Below are 20,889 nucleotides of genomic sequence, written 5' to 3' on the forward strand. Positions count from 1 at the left end.
CATTTTCCTACCCATTATATCCTAACACAGGGTCACGGGGGTCTGCTGGAGCCAATCCCAGCCAGCACAGGGCAGGAATAAACCCCGGGCAGAGCGCCAGCCCACCGCAGGGCACACACACACCACACACTAGGGACAATTTAGGATCGCCAATGCACCTAACCTGCATGTCTTTGGACTGTGGGAGGAAACCTGGAGCACCCGGAGGAAACCCACACAGACACGAGGAGAACATGCAAACTCCACGCAGAGAAGACCCAGGAAGCGAACCCAGGTCTCCTAACTGCGAGGCAGCAGTGCCACCGTGCCGCCCGCATCTGAATTGTTTGATTTGTAATTATAAACTGTGAAGCAGGAGGGAAAATGAAGAAAAATGTGTCTTTGTCCCAAACATTATAGTGGGCACAGTATGTTCACATAACAAACAATGAATCTTTAATAATTATTTTGGTATAAATACATTTATATAAATTAAAATATGCTGTTGTGTTTGTTTTAGTCTAGCAGTATGGTGGTAATGGAAAATATAAATTAGGTAAAAAAATAAAACGCACATGAAATAGCTCTCAGTTGTGAATAGTTATCTTTTTCATTTTCTTGTCTTTAGGTTTCTTTTCGCCTTGCATTTACAGGCTTCAAAGTCAGTGGCGTAGCGTGGGTGTCAGCTGCCCGGGGCGGAGGAAAATTCCGCCGCCCCCTTATTTAGGTATTTCAATTTAAAAGACTAAAATATACAGTAATTCTAAAGAATTTTGCCGCCCCCTAAAAGTGCCGCCCGGGGCGGGCCCGCCGCCCCCACTACGCTACGCCACTGTTCAAAGTCAAAGTTCCAGTAAAACTGATGCACTTAATGCGTCTTTAAAATGAGAAGTCAACCGCACGGTTTTTTTTTTCTTTTGCGTGCGGTGACGTCAGATGCTAACTCTGCTTTCAGTTTCGTTTCTCGCGAGAGCAGCTGAGACCTCGAGCTGGTGGCGGGCTCAGTGTTTTTGTATTTTCAGCTGTACTGGCAGGATGGCGGTAGGGAAGCTGTGCTGCGCATTTTGTAAACTTGATTACGAATCAAGTGAGACGGGGCCGTTGTTAAAAAAGGAGGACGTCTGTGCACACGAATTGTGTATGGTATGTTTATTTTCTTTTTGTTAATTATGAAAACCGCGTCATATTATTTGGCGACCGGTATCATTTCGATTCAGTTCCTTTGCGTACTTTGGGTACATCAGTTTTGCCTTGGCCTTAACGTGTCATGTATTTTTATCATAGGTGATTGCTGACTACTTTTTCTAGTCAATTATTTGACTTTCATTAAGTAAAAATACAATCTCCGGTCCAGATTCAGGCCTGCTGTTACTTGATCAGGTTTGTTCTTGTGTCCGAGTGTAATTCCTCCGCTTATTCCACTATCTCCTCAATCACAAAGATGATCGATAACTTGAAAATGACCCGGCATGAGGGAGTCTGCCTTGTCATGAGACATCTTTGCACGATACACCCTGTCATCAGTCAGAGAAAATTGAGGTCTGTGTTTTTGTTTTTTTTGTTTTTGACTGCCTTGACTAGTGATCAATATGCCCGATCAGCATTCTTTAGTTGGTTATACTTTAAGAGATGACCTTTAAACGGTTTAGTTAATTGAAATTAATTTGATCTTTACTGCTAGGCAGCATAGTTGCTAGGAATTGCTCTTGGTGTTATATCCGTACACATAGCAAAATTAAATTCAATTAACAGCACAATATACAATACATAACAACATCCCAACTCTACATACAGCAGCAAAGAATAGTAATATACGGCACAAAGTCACATATATGTTGTTAAGAGTCGTGGTGTGGGAGACAGCTGAATTTAATTTGCCTCTTTATGCTGATTGCTGATGAGTGGCCCTAAAAATGATCACTGGCATCTTAGGGGCAGCTTCCACCTTGCCGCTTAGACGTTCTACAGTGGCGTCTGTTCCCAGCTGTTTTGTCCTGTTACACTCCTCACCAGGGCTCCTCCTCACTCAGCTCAAGAGGGGTTAGAGGTAAGCCTTATGCCACACAATCCCCTGGTTCTGGGTGGCAACCCAAGCCCAGGGACTAAATCTGAGGCTTGATGCATCAGTGCCAATGGGCTTTACAAGAGTGTTTCTTTAAGAGCTGTGTCTGCAAAACACTGCACACGGAGCTGCTTTTTATAGCTGGCTTTTCCCAGTTCCTTGTATAAATCCTGGCCTTTAGAGGGCTGTGTGCATCTCAGGTTTGGACCCTGTGGTCACTCCAAAACAATTTGATTATGCAGAATTGAACTTTTGCCCACTCATATGTAAGTAAGCCTTTACTGTATACACTAAATATAATTTTGTGTTTAGGAAGAAATGGGTGTTAATAACAGACTCTGTTTAACTAAAACAGGCACTAAAGACTCTCTGTGATTAGTAGTTCCTGCTTTTTGTGACTGGTAATGTTTTCGTGATGGTAATAACTAAACCAGCTGATTAGCCGAGTGAGTGTAGAATTTAATTATTTTTCTGGTGCGTTTTTTAAACCATGATGTATACAGGTCATCAATAGAGTCCAGTTTCAGGCCCAGAATTCTTTCTGCTGCCCCAAATGACACACTGCAGTTTATATTTTAAATGAGCAGATGCACTACCATACCAGAGTATTATGGAGAAAGTGAGGATACTTTTAATGACGGCGTGATAATACTAAACCGGCATTTATTGGACAGGTTATTCTTTTTAAGTTGATGGGAAAAAAAAAAAAAATACTGTTGAGCTTTTTGGATAAAAGAAGTAATGTTTACATCAAGGTTCAGACTGTGAGTGATGATGGTGCCAAGAAATTTAAATGGTTCTATCTGATTGATGGTGACATTTATAACTAGGGCTATATGAGTTAAGGATTGTCTTCTAAAATCTATAACCATTCCCAGTTTTCAAGTTGAGAATGTTGAGATTGCACTAGCCAATAGCCTGTAGATCCACCTCCTTCCAAAATGACATCTTTTTCCATATCTGTAATTGTGCCATTCAAGATGGTGTTATCCAGGGCTGTGAAGTCTGTACACAAAACCGTTGACTCCAACTCGGACACCAGTTTCTCAATTTATGGCACCACCAACTTTGACTCCTCAATTTCTGGTACTACCTACTCTGACTCCTCTGTTTGTAATTAGACTAATATTTTTACCATGTTGGTTGAACGCACACAACATACAAGATCCAAGGCATTTCATCACTGCCAGTGTGAATCATCAGTCTACTGTTTGGCACCCGTAACTTGTTAAAATGTTCAAGTTTAAAGACTATGGGTAGATAGAACCTTATTTGTCCTCAGGGGTTAATGTTGCTGTGGCTTACAAACACTGAGTAACGTTAACCATAAAACTAAACTTACAAAATTATAAAAGATGCAATATTTTAATCAAAAGTCTAGAAGAAGAAATATTTTAATCAAATCATTATATGTGAAATTGGAAAGTTTGACACATCATATTACAATTTACAAGGGCTGTGGAGTTGGTAGATAAATTCTTTGACTCCAACTTCTTAGTTTCTGGTACTTCCGACTCCCCTGTATTTAATATGCTAATGTTTTTCCATGTTGATTGAAGGAAGGCAACATACACGTCATTTAACCACAGAACTACTGGCTAGGAAGCTGACTCTCTACCGTATTGGCCAGTTAAACAAAAAACAAAAAAATTAAAACAATAAGGTTTTATTTATTGTTTTTATCAAGTGACTATAAAGTAGTAGCATGCATAAAAATCAGGAACAGGAACTTTACCAGTTCAAAAAATATACTGTAAACCAGGCATGTCAAGCACGTGGCCCCCGGGCCGCGTGCGGCCCGCATGACAGATCCTAGTTAGCACTAAACTTGTACAAAATGATTACTATCGTTTGTGATTGAATCATTCTGCATCTTCGGTGTTGCTTATTGACTTTTCTTACTTCTGCCTTCTGACAAAAGCACGTTTTTCCATGGCATTACGGTACCGGAAACGTCATCTGCTAGTATAGCCACGAGCCTTCACCAAAGTTAATCAGCCGCAGCGTCACAACTGAAGTGCTAGGCTGCAGCAGCGGGCATCAGGGGGAACAGTGCCGCCAAATCCCAGGGGCCGCCACGCCAATATATATTGAATATAAAACAGAAAGAGTAAATAACGACACAGCTGACGGCAATGTGGCCAGAAAACATTCTGTTTCTTGTTAATTAGTACGCTGTATTTACAAATGTCACTAGAGTTGGAACAGTAAGCTATATGTAGTATTATAATGTTCTGCCGTAATGAGAATATCATGGGCTGCCACTTGGTTGTCAAGTTACAGACACGTGTATATAGAAGCGTATCATGAGCACAAGGCGGCTATGCAGTGTCCGCAACGGATGTGGCCATCCACCGTGCATAAGATACCGTATTGACATTGCCAGGCGAAGGGGCCACCGATTCTTTCTCTGCCCAGGGCCGCCACAAGCCTAGAGCCACCCCTGCTAAGGCTACACTACTGACTGGGCTGCTGAGACTGGCCACTGGGCAGAACTGACCATCACGAGTAGTAATAGCCTGCATATTTTCACGTTTTTTTGCTCTAGTTTCATGTAATTTTGTGCTAGTATTGTAACGAACAGTTAGTTCAGACTACAGCTGAAGATCTGAAGTGGACGCGAAAAGTTGGCGAGTTGTTTAACATATTTTTATGATTTTGAGTTTGTAAAATTATTGTAGGTCAGGTGGCTTTTTGCATATCAGCTTATTTTACAATATAAACTTTGAAGTAAACTTAGTAAAGTAAAATTTGATTTTTGGAGGATTTGTTTTCCAACTTGAATTACTGAGCAATAAATTCAGTGAGCATTTTCGTGATTTCAGTTCACACAAACAGGGCATTGCGCTGTTCTCTTACAATGTTGAGAATGCGCCTGAGAATATCCAAATGGAATTGATTGAAGTGCAGTCAGATTCTATTCTGAAGGCAAAATAAAACGAAGTTGGTGTGCCAGGCTTGTATGCTTACCTGCCACCCTCGTATGTGCAGATCCGTAAGTTGGCATCGAGAGTACTGTTAATGTTCGGAAGCACTTACCTTTGTGAGCAATTGTTTTTGTTAATGAAAGCTACCAAAACCCCACATCGCTCAAGACTTACCGTCGAGCATCTTTCATCCCTCATAAAAGTTGCAGCTGCACAAGATTTCAAGCCTGATATTGACGAACTGGTTACTAACAAGAGATGTCAAGTGTCGGGACAAAAGAAATAAATCTCACGCTGTAAGGCTCCTATATAAGCAATGAATATAATATAATGAATATAATATAATAAGGACCTAGTTAAGAGGCTAAGACTCTAATTCTACACTGTTGTATGGAGACTGCATGTAAATAAATTGCTTTTCTTTAAACTTTAAGTGTTACATTTTTTAAAGTTTTCAGTATTGGAAAGAAAGCTACAGTAACTTTGTATAACAGTATAATAGTACTTGTTACAGTGCGGCCCGCTGACGCACGTATGTCAGTCGAAGCGGCCCACCAATGGTAGTGAGTTTGACATGCCTGCTGTAAACCATATTCTTTGGTAGTTTTAAAACAAAAACAAAGCTTAACTACATGAACAAAAAACAGTTTATATATTAAACTTGGAATACAGTTGTAGAGTAGAATAGCTTTTAAATGCAATCCAAAATTAACTCAATGTAATGTTCAAAGAAACAGAATTGCTTCTGCCAGATCCTCTTTCATAGAAGCTCTTATATCTGACATGATTATTTTTAGAGTTGAAAATAGTCTTTCAACACTGATTTGGCATTGCTGTTACAGTTCTAGCCACATCACTAATAATCTCTGGATCAGCAAGGATGGCTTCTTCTACAGTCAGTTTCGATGAGTGATCATACTTTTAATTCTTTTTAAAAAACTCCTGCTGGAATCTCTTTATTTGGACATTGACTGGTCGTTTATCATTCACGCATAGCTGATGTCGATTTGCTTTTGAAATTTCCATTTTGTCCAAGTAGGAATTAAAGTCTAATTCTTCATTTGAATAGGATGATCCTGAGTTACCAGTGCTTATAGCTTCATCCAGTGGTGGTGTTTCAGGTAGTAATAATCCCTTCATGCGAACTGCTACATCATAATGTGCTTTTTTTCCATTAGCAATCTGGTCACTGCTCAACAAAATTCGCCTCATTGTGTCAACATAAATAGCAGCTAACAAGATTTGATTATCCAGTAAGAGACTCTCTCTTTTCTTCATTGAAGATACAATGCCATCAGCTATTAACCCTCCACTTTTGTTCAGGCAATATATCAAGCTCTCCATTCCAAGAAAACTAGCGGGTGTTAAATCTTCATATTGCATCCTCTTGGTGACAGTAAAGGGGTAAGAAAGTAGACTTTCCAGTTCTTTTACTTGTGCCCACTGGCTTTCAGTTAATAAAACATTTTCATTGTCCAGTTCAAGAAAGTCTTTTAGTTCAAGCAAACTCTTAACTATCAAATAAGTGCTTCCCCAGTGCGTTGTTTGATCCAGAATGGCTCCTTTTCTTGCAAATCTTTTCAAAATGGCATCTGTTTTAGGAGCCCTGGCTGCAACAGTTACTTGCCTCAATTTGCCAATTAGAGTAGCTACATAACGATCTTTCAATCCATCTCTTATTGCAAGTTGCAGAGTATGAACAGCACAATGCATATGTTGAATAGTAGTAAGCTCAGCAATCTTATCCAAAATTTCACTATTCTCTTCGGTTTCACTTTCTCCAATACTTGCGGAACTGTCTTCCTCTAATATCTGTCTGTCACTTTCTTCATCTACTTTATTCATTTTCTCAATTGTGCTTAACATATTAGAAGCATTATCTGTCACAATACATAGAATCTGTTCCTTTTTAATTTGAAAATCTTCTACAACAGGTGGTGTGCAAAGTTATGCTAAAGTTCAGCCCTGCGTGGGAGCATACGTGGAGAGTGCAGACAGAACTCCTGAACACCCATCAGGCCCTAGCACACACCTACAACAACATCATTACACTTGTTTACACTCAAATTAACTTGTTAATGTGACAATGCGGGTTCTACTCCATGTTCTCATTCAGCTTCTGGGAACTCTTGAACCCGACACCGTCAGTAATGTCACCGATGAGCTAGGCAGTGAGGCACAACAATGAAGCAAGAAGATGGTGCAACAAGTGCAAAGTGCTTTTATTTTAAAACCGCAACAGCAAAACCAAACAGTGTTCAAATTAAAGTGTAGTGCATCAAAGCTAAATCATCCTCTTTAATAAAACCCCTGTGTGCGTCCAGTGTTTGTGTGTGTGTCTTCTGGTGAAGTGCACATGCGCGGGGCACGGTGCGATGCTTCAAAGCAGATGCTTCAAAGGCCGCCTGATGCGTCACACAAGACAAAGGGGGCGGGACCTATAAAATATCACGTGGCCGATCCAATCGGATTTCTGTAAATGAGGTAAGACTTAAAACAAAAGGCACGAAAAATCCAATCGGGTATGCGACGCGGAGACCAGCTTCTCCAAAGAAGTGGGATTAGTGTTTGTTGTTGTGCAAGTGTTCACTCTGAGATTCAGATTTGTGATTAAGAAGCCTGGCCTGGTAAAGTGTAAAGTGTCAGTCGTTGAAGGGGTTTTCCTAAATATACGAATTTTCATGATCTTACAATAGGATCACTTTTAAAAGTAGATTTATTTTCACGCACATAAAATCTGTTGCTGGGGAGACGCCACACATACAATAATCAGCTGCACGCCAGCATGGATTAAAATACTTGCTGGGGAACTGCACAGTATTTGCTGGAGAGACGCCACAAGCACGATTATCAACTGCATGCCACACATTACATCAGTTGCTGGGGAGAATCTGCTGATTGCCCACTGTTGTGACAGAAAATTAAACGCATATTATGGACATCAAAGCCAGTATTACTGTCAAGAGAAAATTACAGGCATTTTACGGAAATACAAACCAGTATTACTGCGAGAGAAAATTAAAGGCACACAATACAGTGACGCATATTACAGCCACATACAAGCCAGTATTACTGTAACAGAAAATATTACGGACGTACAAGCCTATATTACTATGACTATCTACTAACAACATCCATCCATCCATTTTCCAACCCGCTGAATCCGAACACAGGGTCACGGGGGTCTGCTGGAGCCAATCCCAGCCAACACAGGGCACAAGGCAGGAAACAATCCTGGGCAGGGTGCCAACCCACCACAGGACACACACAAACACACCCACACACCAAACACACAGTAGGGCCAATTTAGAATCGCCAATCCACCTAACCTGCATGTCTTTGGACTGTGGGAGGAAACTGGAGCGCCCGGAGGAAACCCACGCAGACACGGGGAGAACATGCAAACACCACGCAGGGAGGACCCGGGAAGCGAACCCAGGTCCCCAGATCTCCCAACTGCGAGGCAGCAGCGCTACCCACTGCGCCACCGTGCCGCCCTACTAACAACATGTCTCCCAAAAAAGAAGAAAAAGAAAATGAGCGTCATAAAAACGCTAAAAGAGAAAGACTCAGAAGAGCAAATAGATCTATAGAAGAACAGGAAAATGAGCGTAAAAAAATTATCAAAGAGAATGCACTACTGTTCTAGCGCCTGTTATTGGAACGGGCTTAATGTCTAGTTAAATAAATAATCCATAAAAACAAGTGAAAGGGTGGAGGTTAAAATCCAATAGAAAAATCCTTTTAAAACTGTGGTTAAAACAATGGCTGGAAGCAGTGTTTTAAAACAAAGCCCGGTGCTTTTCTACTGGTGACTCCCCTGCTTCTCCTGTCCAGGCTATACACCAGGGGAGCCACCCTACCTGCAGCTGACCTTCTTTCTGCCTTCTCCTGCTGGTCTGTTCACCTTTCTGATCCCTGGCTCCAGTAGGCGTCACCAAACTGTGACTTGGGCTCCCCAGCGACCAGGGCGCTCACGCTGGGGCTTTCATGTCCCAAGTCCTGACTCCCGCTGCCTTCTCTGCCTTATGCGGCAAGCCATCCTCCTTCCGGTCACTCCCGCTCCTCACTAAATGCTCAGCGGGAGCGACCACAATCAACTGCTCCCAGGGTGCCGGCCAAACACCCAGGCTCGCTGATCAGCTGCATCTTCATTTGTTTATGTACCAGCTTTCTCCTCCCTGCTTCCTGCCTTCTTCTCCTTCTAACCTCCATCTGTCATTTCTTTTTCTTCCCTTAACCTAGCCTTATGCTTCTATTTATCATGGGGACGTGGATCAGGTGTGGCAATCAGCAGCTCCTGGCAACAATTATGGATGCGGACGACTCCTCACCTCTGCACTTAAGTGAGGACCGCCCGCATCATGAACTCCCTCGGGAACCGCTTCCGGCCACACTACCACGTCCCCTGTCTAAGTCACGAAGGCGACGATTTTTTTATTTAAAAAGTGGGCTTTTTGACTTGAGCTGTGGACCCGCTACACCACAGTTAAACACATATCTGAAATAAAATGAAAACACTTTTTGTAATGTACCATAATCCAGATTACAATGTGTGAATGTCAGGTTGTGTAATAGCTCAGCTGAATTTCACATTAGTAGTAACACAACTATGCACTGGGCTTTATTCTTACATCAGTGAAGTACTTAATTATGACTAAGCGCCTTGAGCATGGGAAAGGCGCTATATAAATAAAATGTATTATTATTATTATCACTATTTTCTGTGAAATGGGACATTTGGACTTGCTGTATTTATTAGGAGTCGGAGTTGGAGTCAGTACATTTTTGCCGACTCCGACTCCAGGTAACCAAAATTGTCTCCGACTCCACAGCCTTGCAATTTACATTTAGTGATGTATTTTTACAGACTCCGACTCCAGTTACCATATAATTACTTCTGATTCCACAGCCCTGGTGTTAACAGAAAATATCAGCAATTTAAAGGATGGTCACTGGAGGGGCAGTCATTATGGTAGAGGGAGAAAAGAAGACAAAACACAGCCCTGACGTAACCCTCTGTTCAGGATTAATCATGGCTGCTGACATTTGCCAGCTTTAATAAGGGACAATAATAAGGATTGCATAAAGTTGTTGGGATAGGGTCCGGCACCCCACACCATAGACCCTGTTCAGGACTAAGCGGGTTAGAAAATGACTTGACTATTCACAGCACAACAGAAGTAGGATAGCGCTGAAAGCAACCATAACTGTTTTTTGAGGATTGAGCTGTTGAGGCAGCACCAAATGTGCTATTGCCCACTCTTGCAGATCTCGCCTACTCCCACCTGCAGCATGTGAACACAAATTACTTTGATTCCAGCCTGTCGTACTAGTTCCCATATTAGCATAGCAAAACGCCAATTGATTAAAATATGCTTAACGTTACAATGATAAGTCCATCGGTTTTGATGGATGCCCTAATTTTATCTCACATGATGGTTTTCATGTGCTAAAAATTGACCCAATATGAATGAATGCATACTGCGACTACTAGCTTTTCTTCAAGGCTGCAGCTTGTGAATAACAATCCACATTAATAAAAGCACAAAAGTCTATGTGTGTGTGTGTCCGTGTATCTGTTTGTCTTTTTTATATGCCATTTGGTTTGGGATTTGTAAAAACAACACTAATGTTAGTGATGCACCATCTGTTGGAAATAAAATAATGCAGTTTTTTTGTTTTGTACTAAATGCATTCCAAAATACTTCGTAATAGGTGGTGTACTGCAAACATCAACGATGAAAACATCTACATACATGCATAAAAAATAACAAGACACAGCGTTTTTTAAGAGTTGTAGGTCTGTTTTGTTGGCAGTTACCATGGTGGCATCCTAGAGTAGGGGTGGGCTGGTATGTATCATGTCACTGCAGGGCTCTCATGCCTTCGTGTGGTTTTGTCTCTGCTTTCTGTGAAAAGGACCCAAAGTTAACTACATGGCATGAAGTAGCCCACACCTCCAGTTTTTGGGTTGTGGTATGAGTATCACATCATAAGCTCTCGATTTAAGAAGCCTCTGAGACCAGTTGCCGTTCTGGGGAAGACAAGGAAGACTGGTTTGACAACACAGTGGTGCTAAACAAGAAGGGCCAGAGCAGACTAGATTCTTTAAGACGACTCGGGTCTTTTAATGTGTGCAGTAATGGAAATGTTCTACCAGTCTCCTGGGGAAGCAACCTCTCCACAAATGAAGCACAATGCTTGAACAAACTTATCAGGAAAGCCTGAGCCATCACAGGACAAACCCTGGACACACTGGAAGCTGTTGTGGAAAAGAGGATAATGGGAAAATTGAATGCCATCAAAATCCCCTCCAGGAGGCACTCTGTTAGAGCAATTTTAGCTACAGGCACATTTTACCATGGTGTGCTAAGAAGCTCCTCTGGGGGTCTTTTCTGCCCACTGCTATCAGGCAATTCAGTGCTTTCACCTGATATACTCATTAAGTTTATTTATGGATTGATTAATTGACTGTATTATTTTTCCTGTTAGTCTGTATTCTTGTTTTTTGTGTTTCTGTAGATGTATGCCTTTGAATTTTATAAATCTTTAATAAATTTTCATGAAAATGTTATTAAACTTTATCAAATATATAGATCTTATTTCAAACCTTCTATGATGAATGAAAACTTTGGACGCCGTTTTCCCTTGCCCGGACGCGGGTCACCGGGGCCCCACTCTGGAGCCAGGCCTGGAGGTGGGGCTCGATGGCGAGCGCCTGGTGGCCGGCCTGCACCCATGGGGCTCGGCCGGGCACAGCCCGAAGAGGCAACGTGGGTCCCCCTTCCCATGGGCTCACCACCTATGGGAGGGGCCAAGGAGGTCGGGTGCAGTGTGAGTTGGGTGGTGGCCGAAGGCGGGGACCTTGGCGGTCCGATCCTCGGCTACAGAAGCTGGCTCTTGGGACGTGGAATGTCACCTCTCTGAAGGGGAAGGAGCCTGAGCTAGTGCGCGAAGTTGAGAGGTTCCGGCTAGATATAGTCGGACTCACCTCGACGCACAGCTTGGACTCTGGAACCAATCTCCTTGAGAGGGGCTGGACTCTGTACCACTCTGGAGTTGCCCCTGGTGAGAGGCGCCGAGCGGGTGTGGGTATACTTATTGCCCCCCGACGTGGAGCCTGTACGTTGGGGTTTTCCCCGGTGGACGAGAGGGTAGCCTCCCTTTGCCTTCGGGTGGGGGGACGGGTCTTAACTGTTGTTTGTGCGTATGCACCGAACAGCAGTTCGGAGTACCCACCCTTTTTGGAGTCCCTGGAGGGGGTGCTAGAGGGCATACCTTCTGGGGACTCCCTCGTTCTGCTGGGAGACTTCAATGCTCACGTGGGCAATGACAGTGAGACCTGGAAGGGCGTGATTGGGAGGAATGGCCCCCCCAATCTGAACCCGAGCTGTGTTTTGTTATTGGACTTCTGTGCTCGTCACGGATTGTCCATAACGAACACCATGTTCAAGCATAGGGGTGTTCATATGTGCACTTGGCACCAGGACACCCTAGACCTCAGTTCGATGATCGACTTTGTGGTCGTGTCGTCGGACTTGCGGCCACATGTCTTGGACACTCGGGTGAAGAGAGGGGCGGAGCTGTCAACTGATCACCATCTGGTGGTGAGTTGGCTTCGATGGTGGGGGAGGATGCCGGTCAGGCATGGTAGGCCCAAACGTGTTGTGAGGGTCTGCTGGGAACGTCTGGCAGAGCCCCCTGTCAGAAGTAGCTTCAACTCCCACCTCCGGCAGAACTTCGACCATGTCCCGAGGGAGGTGGGGGACATCGAGTCCGAATGGGCCATGTTCCATGCCTCTATTGTTGAGGCAGCTGACCGGAGCTGTGGCCGTAAGGTGGTCGGTGCCTGTCGTGGCGGCAATCCCCGAACCCGTTGGTGGACACCGGTGGTGAAGGATGCCGTCAAGCTGAAGAAGGAGTCCTACAGGACCCTTTTGTCCTGTGGGACCCTGGAGGCAGCTGATAGGTACCGGCAGGCCAAGCGGAATGCGGCTTTGGTGGTTGCTGAGGCAAAAACTCGGGCGTGGGAGGAGTTTGGGGAGGCCATGGAGAACGACTTTCGGACGGCTTCGAGGAGATTCTGGTCCACTCTCCGGCGTCTCGGGAAGGAGAAGCAGTGCAGTGTCAACACTGTATATGGTGGGGATGGTGCGCTGCTGACCTCGACTCGGGACGTTGTGGGTCGGTGGGGGGAGTACTTCGAAGACCTCCTCAATCCCATTAACATGCCTTCCAATGAGGAAGCAGAGCCTGGGGACTCAGAGGTGGGCTCCCCCATCTCTGGGACTGAGGTCACCGAGGTGGTCAAAAAACTCCTTGGTGGCAGGGCCCCGGGGGTGGATGAGATATGCCCGGAGTTCCTCAAGGCTCTGGATGTTGTAGGACTGTCTTGGTTGACACGCCTCTGCAACATCGCATGGACATCAGGGACAGTGCCTCTGGATTGGCAGACCGGGGTGGTGATCCCCCTCTTTAAGAAGGGGGATCGGAGGGTGTGTTCCAACTACAGAGGGATCACACTCCTCAGCCTCCCTGGAAAAGTCTATTCAGGGGTCCTGGAGAGGAGGGTCCGTCGGATAGTCGAGCCTCGGATTCAGGAGGAACAGTGTGGTTTTCGTCCTGGTCGCGGAACAGTGGACCAGCTCTATACCCTTAGCAGGGTCCTGGAGGGTGCATGGGAGTTTGCCCAACCAGTCTACATGTGTTTTGCGGACTTGGAAAAGGCATTCGACCGTGTCCCTCGGGGAATCCTGTGGGGGGTACTCCGAGAGTATGGGGTACCGGCCCCCCTGATAAGGGCTGTTCGGTCCCTGTACGATCGGTGCCAGAGCTTGGTCCGCATTGCCGGCAGTAAGTCGAACCCGTTTCCAGTGAGAGTTGGACTCCGCCAGGGCTGCCCTTTGTCACCGATTCTGTTCATAACTTTTATGGACAGAATTTCTTGGCGCAGCCAGGGCGTTGAGGGGGTCCGGTTTGGTGGGCTCAGGATTGGGTCACTGCTTTTTGCAGATGATGTTGTCCTGTTTGCTTCATCAGGCCGTGATCTTCAGCTCTCTCTGGATCGGTTCGCAGCCGAGTGTGAAGCGGCTGGGATGAGAATCAGCACCTCCAAATCTGAGACCATGGTCCTCAGCCGGAAAAGGGTGGAGTGCCCTCTCAGGGTTGGTAGCGAGATCCTGCCTCAAGTGGAGGAGTTCAAGTATCTCGGGATCTTGTTCACGAGTGAGGGAAGAATGGAGCGTGAGATTGACAGGCGGATCGGTGCGGTATCCGCAGTAATGCGGGCGCTGCATCGGTCTGTCGTGGTGAAAAAGGAGCTGAGCTGCAAGGCGAAGCTCTCAATTTACCAGTCGATCTATGTTCCTACCCTCACCTATGGTCATGAACTATGGGTAGTGACCGAAAGAACGAGATCGCGAATACAAGCGGCTGAAATGAGTTTCCTCCGCAGGGTGTCTGGGCTTTCCCTTAAAGATAGGGTGAGAAGCTCAGTCATCCGGGAGGGGCTCAGAGTAGAGCCGCTGCTCCTCCGCATCGAGAGGAGTCAGATGAGGTGGCTCGGGCATCTGATTAGGATGCCTCCTGGACGCCTCCCTGGTGAGGTGTTCCGGGCACGTCCAACCGGGAGGAGGCCCCAGTGAAGACCCAGGACACGTTGGAGAGACTATGTCTCTCGACTGGCCTGGGAACGCCTTGGGATTCTCCCGGAAGAGCTAGAAGAAGTGGCCGGGGAGAGGGAAGTCTGGGCATCTCTGGTCAAGCTGCTGCCCCCGCGACCCGACCTCGGATAAGCGGGAGACAATGGATGGATGGATGGATGCTGTCTTTTCTCTAACCTTACTAAATAAGCTAATTCATTGTGTGCATGTTTATTTAGGAGTGGTTGAGGATTGCTTCAACAAGCTAATGCAAAGGGTTTGTGGACAGGTCCTTTTAGCGATGTAAAAGCTCATGATTAATGATGGTTTTATATATTTTCATCTGAGGGGCGCAATCTTGTTATTGTACCTTAAAGACTGAAGCTACAAATTCATACATTCCCATTCACTATCTGCCTATATTACTTTGAACAAGTGACTTAACCAGCCAGTGCTCCAGTATCAAAATTACATGGTACATTTGTCATGTAGTGATCACTTAATATAAAAAGTACCAGGTTCTTGTTTTTTTTGTAAAGTCATTAACCTGTCTTTTTTTTTCTCTTTTTCAAAGCTATATTCATCTAACCTTACTACTCAAAATTCACCTGTTGGTGATGATTTAGTTGGATTTTTGCTGAAAGATGTGAAGGAAGAATTGAAGAGAGGGAGAAAACTGGTATGGCAAAAAAAGTTGTAATGGACTGTAATTATGCTTTCTCATTTAAAACTTGAACCTTACAAATCTAAACCTTATAGTAGAATATACAGTGGTGTGAAAAACTATTTGCCCCCTTCCTGATTTCTTATTCTTTTGCATGTTTGTCACACAGAATGTTTCTGATCATCAAACACATTTAACCATTAGTCAAATATAACACAAGTAAACACAAAATGCAGTTTGTAAATGGTGGTTTTTATTATTTAGGGAGAAAAAAAATGTGTGAAAAAGTAATTGCCCCCTGAACCTAATAACTGGTTGGGCCACCCTTAGCAGCAATAACTGCAATCAAGCGTTTGCGATAACTTGCAATGAGTCTTTTACAGCGCTCTGGAGGAATTTTGGCCCACTCATCTTTGCAAAATTGTTGTAATTCAGCTTTATTTGAGGGTTTTCTAGCATGAACCGCCTTTTTAAGGTCATGCCATAGCATCTCAATTGGATTCAGGTCAGGACTTTGACTAGGCCACTCCAAAGTCTTCATTTTGTTTTTCTTCAGCCATTCAGAGGTGGATTTGCTGGTGTGATTTGGGTCATTGTCCTGTTGCAGCACCCAAGATCGCTTCAGCTTGAGTTGACGAACAGATGGCCGGACATTCTCCTTCAGGATTTTTTGGTAGACAGTAGAATTCATGGTTCCATCTATCACAGCAAGCCTTCCAGGTCCTGAAGCAGCAAAACAACCCCAGACCATCACACTACCACCACCATATTTTACTGTTGGTATGATGTTCTTTTTCTGAAATGCTGTGTTCCTTTTACGCCAAATGTAACGGGACATTTGCCTTCCAAAAAGTTCAACTTTGGTCTCATCAGTCCACAAGGTATTTTCCCAAAAGTCTTGGCAATCATTGAGATGTTTCTTAGCAAAATTGAGACGAGCCCTAATGTTCTTTTTGCTTAACAGTGGTTTGCGTCTTGGAAATCTGCCATGCAGGCCGTTTTTGCCCAGTTTCTTTCTTATGGTGGAGTCGTGAACACTGACCTTAATTGAGGCAAGTGAGGCCTGCAGTTCTTTAGACGTTGTCCTGGGGTCTTTTGTGACCTCTCGGATGAGTCGTCTCTGCGCTCTTGGGGTAATTTTGGTCGGCCGGCCACTCCTGGGAAGGTTCACCACAGTTCCATGTTTTTGCCATTTGTGGATAATGGCTCTCACTGTGGTTCGCTGGAGTCCCAAAGCTTTAGAAATGGCTTTATAACCTTTACCAGACTGATAGATCTCAATTACTTCTGTTCTCATTTGTTCCTGAATTTCTTTGGATCTTGGCATGATGTCTAGCTTTTGAGGTGCTTTTGGTCTACTTCTCTGTGTCAGGCAGCTCCTATTTAAGTGATTTCTTGATTGAAACAGGTGTGGCAGTAATCAGGCCTGGGGGTGGCTACGGAAATTGAACTCAGGTGTGATACACCACAGTTAGGTTATTTTTTAACAAGGGGGCAATTACTTTTTCACACAGGGCCATGTAGGTTTGGATTTTTTTTCTCCCTAAATAATAAACACCATCATTTAAAAACTGCATTTTGTGTTTACTTGTGTTATATTTGACTAATGGTTAAATGTGTTTGATGATCAGAAACATTTTGTGTGACAAACATGCAAAAGAATAAGAAATCAGGAAGGGGGCAAATAGTTTTTCACACCACTGTAGGTGACAAGTTCAACTTCCTCCATTCAGCATTAATACAGACAACTGTTGCTTTATTAATAAAATTGGAGATTTGTTGGTCTTCAAGCTACTAATTTGATAAAGGAATTATAGTTTAGCTGTCTGAATATCTGTTATGCCTCAACAGAGAGCTAAAAAAATACAGACCAGAGGTCTTACAGACTTTGCTCTAGATCTTTTCTTCATATGCAGCACGCCTTTTTGAAAAGAAGCAGTGCTAGGAGGATTGCCCTGTGGTTGAGTACAAGTGACTTCAATTTTGATTGTTGATAGCAGGTTTATTACAGGGATGAGCTGCTAGCCCAATCCCAACCTCAAACAGCCCCATCTAAGGAACAGGTAGACTGGTTGTAGTCATGGTGGCCTGTAATTTTGCCATCAGGCTTTCTTCCCTTGCTTCCTCCAGTGGGGTCAGAGTCAATCCTGTTTTGATGATTGTTTCGGATTACAAAGTCTAATCATTATGGTAGTGTTACTTTTTTATTTCTTGTATATATGATATTGAATATAAAACAATTGTTTTGAAATAGCTTTTTTACACTAAGATGGACAGATGGTCAGTTGCAGCTGACATACAGTAGTGTGACACCATCATCTCTGTGATTAATTTTAAAGTTCACTATACCAAAAATAATCTTAAATGGAACAGTACAAATGCTTTTTTTTCTTCCTTTAATGTAAATGAATGTGGATATCTCACTTACTGTAACTGTGGGATTTATTTTACTACTTTACTTTCCTCCCATGTACCCGAATGTACAGGTTAGGCTTATTAGTGATATAAAATTGGCTTAGAGAGGATATGTGTATGAGTGGGCCTTGCAATAGATTTGTGGCCCTTCCAGAGTTGGTTTCTGCCATGTACCTTTACCCCTCACATACTCATACTGAAATTACTAGACTCAGAAGCTGAATGAATAAATTACTCTTAACGTAAAGCAGCAATTGCTTATGAAGGTATAAGAACATTCACTTGAAATAATTTTTACTGCTTATTTAAATGTTTTTTCTGTATTCTTCAACAGCGCTGCCCCTCATGTAAACGAAATGGAGCTACTATTGGCTGTGAAATTAAGAAATGCCCAAAATCTTATCATTACCTATGTGCAAAAAAAGAAGAAGCTGTATTGGTTGAAAATGAAGCCAAACATACTTTTGAGTAAGTATTTTTTACTTATAATCATATATTTCCTGTTCTCAACAATGTTTTTGGTTTTGAAACAAACTCTATGTAACAGTATAGTAGTATGTTTGCAGCTGTTTAATTTTTGATATTCATGTGTCAATACATCTATACTAATAAAAGGCAAAGCCCTCACTGACTCACTGACTCACTCATCACTAATTCTCCAACTTCCCGTGTAGGTGGAAGGCTGAAATTTGGCAGGCTCATTCCTTACAGCTTACTTACAAAAGTTAGGCAGGTTTCATTTCGAAATTCTACGCGTAATGGTCATAACTGGAACCTCTTTTTTGTCCATATACTCTAATGGAGGAGGCGGAGTCCCGTATCGCGTCATCACGCCTCCTACGTAATCACGTGAACTAAAAACAAGGAAGAGATTTACAGCACGAGTCAAACGCGGGAACGAAGGTAAATGACATTAATTGTTGAGTGTCTTTTAATACTGTGTAAGCATACATATTAACACATGTGCAATTAAATGTGTGCTTTTACGGGGTGATTTCTCAGGCTTAAAAGCTCGCCTTTTATTAAAAAGGTAAATGCAAACTGTTTTCTTCCTGAAGGGCACAAACCACGTTAGATTTCAGCCGTTAAACGCGCAAAAATGTCGGTACACCAGATAAATAAGCGCAACATATTATCAGTTGTATTGTATGCTTACAATACATATAGAAATGTGTTAATCGTTAACTAATAGTATGGGATGGTGTTTTTCGACTCGCGCCTTGATTTAAACGATTCCATGTCTTGGTGGGTTTGCGTAGCTTATTGTCAATATTTTTACACCTCTTTTTAAGACTTATTGACTGAAACGGGCTTTCACGAAAAAAGTTAGGGCTTTGCTACAGGATACACCCTCCACAAGTTAAGGAAGTAAAAATAAAGGGATATATTTCTGTTTTATTTAAACCTTTTAAGTTCGTATGCATAGCCCCATTTGGCTGTTTTAGTTTTTTTTTTTCTTTCTTCAGTAATATTTAATCTCCTTAAAGAAAAACAACAAATGCATTTTACTTTTTTTGTATCTCTTTAGTAATATTTTAGTGTAAAAGGATAACCAGTATTTAAACCTTTTATGTTACTTTATAAAGTTATTTTACACAATGTTGAAAAATTAATAAGAAAGCTACATATTTTGGCAGCTGCTGCTTTAATTTTCAATGAAATGAAAAAAGCTCTCCAAGAGAAAACCTCAATGAAGAAGAAATAGTTTGCACTATCTAAAAAGGAGAAACCCTCATTTATAAAGGTTTGCTGCAGATGACTTAACTGAAAATAAATGAATAGTTCCTATGTGTATAATACATATTTATCTGTTTGACTTATGCCTTTATTCCAGCAACTTGCAACATCTGAGGTACAATTTGTTACATTACTTTTGTTTTTTGCAGCACAGGCAGGTGAAGTGACTTCCTCAGGGTCACACAGTGGTGTCAGTACCAGGATTTGAACTGACAAGCTCCGGGTTTGCTGAAATATTACTGAAGAAAGAAAAAAAACGAAAACGGGCAAATGGGGCTATGCATACAAATGTCCATCCATCCATTATCCAACCCGCTATATCCTAAATACAGGAGCCAATCCCTGCCAACACAGGGCACAAGGCAGGAAACAAACCCCGGGCAAGGTGCCAGCCCACCGCAGGGCGCACACACCCACACACAACGGACAATTTAGAATCGCCAATGCACCTAACCTGCATGTCTTTGGACTGTAGGAGGAAACCGGAGTACCCAGAGGAAACCCAGACAGACACGGGGAGAACATTCAAACTCCACGCAGGGAAGCGAACCCGGGTCTCCTAACTGACACCTTTCACTGCGCCACCATACCGCCCGCATACAAACTTAAAAGGTTTAAATAAAACAGAAATATATACCTTTATTTTTACTTCCTTAACTTGTGGAGGGTGTATCCTGTAGCAAAGCCCTAAGTTTTTTCATGAAAGCCCCTTTCAGTCAATAAGCCTTAAAAACAGGTGTAAAGCTAAACTTGCAGCACCTCTATTCAATTACACTCGCCTAACGCCTCTCCTAAGGGGACATACTATGGGATCTGGGCATCAGTCAAAGCACCAATCACAGGCCCGATTAGAAAGCGGGAAGCTGTGATTTGTCGTCTCCTTCCCATGTAACAATCACAGCCCGTGTTACAACGCACTATGTATGTATGTGTATATGTATATATGTATATATGTGTGTGTATGTATGTGTGTATATGTATGTGTATATATATGTTGATATGTGTGTGTGTATGTATATAATATATATATAATATGTGGATGTGTATATGTATATATATCTATATGTAGATATGTATATATATGTTTACATAACCTCTTTAACATACTACTTCTCCGCTGCGAAGCGCGGGTATTTTGCTAGTAGATAGATAAAACTTAATTTGTCCCCAGAGGGAAATTTGGCTTTTTACATACAGTAAGCTCTATAAATAAATAAATAATAAATAGGTAGATAAGTAAATAAATACACATACACTTTGGTCTGAACATACACCAGAATGACTGTATTGCAAGAAAATTAAAAAGAAAAAAAGTTCTGACTTGGCTGTCACAGTCACACTGAGGCATTATGCCGTTTTTTTTATAAAGGAGACCCAGTAGCGTTTGCTGAAACACTTCTGCGGAATAATTTATTGTACATAGGGCTACATCTCTAAGTTGTGCTCTTCCATGACAGTGGG

General features: G+C 42.9%; 1 protein-coding gene across 1 annotated transcript in view; it reads left to right on the forward strand.

Annotated features, from left to right (window-relative positions):
• Positions 1–950: 950 nt before the first annotated feature.
• Positions 951–20,889, forward strand: part of LOC114650228 (PHD finger protein 6-like) — a 67,899-nt gene continuing 47,960 nt past the window's right edge. Inside the window, exons 1-3 of the mRNA XM_051926356.1 lie at positions 951–1,122; positions 15,187–15,291; positions 18,026–18,159. Coding sequence (XP_051782316.1) covers positions 1,015–1,122; positions 15,187–15,291; positions 18,026–18,159 — 347 coding nt within the window. The 5' untranslated portion in view covers positions 951–1,014. The remainder of the gene's footprint in view (positions 1,123–15,186; positions 15,292–18,025; positions 18,160–20,889) is intronic.

The sequence above is a fragment of the Erpetoichthys calabaricus genome, chromosome 4 (assembly GCF_900747795.2).
Source record: "Erpetoichthys calabaricus chromosome 4, fErpCal1.3, whole genome shotgun sequence".
Lineage (NCBI taxonomy): Eukaryota > Metazoa > Chordata > Cladistia > Polypteriformes > Polypteridae > Erpetoichthys > Erpetoichthys calabaricus.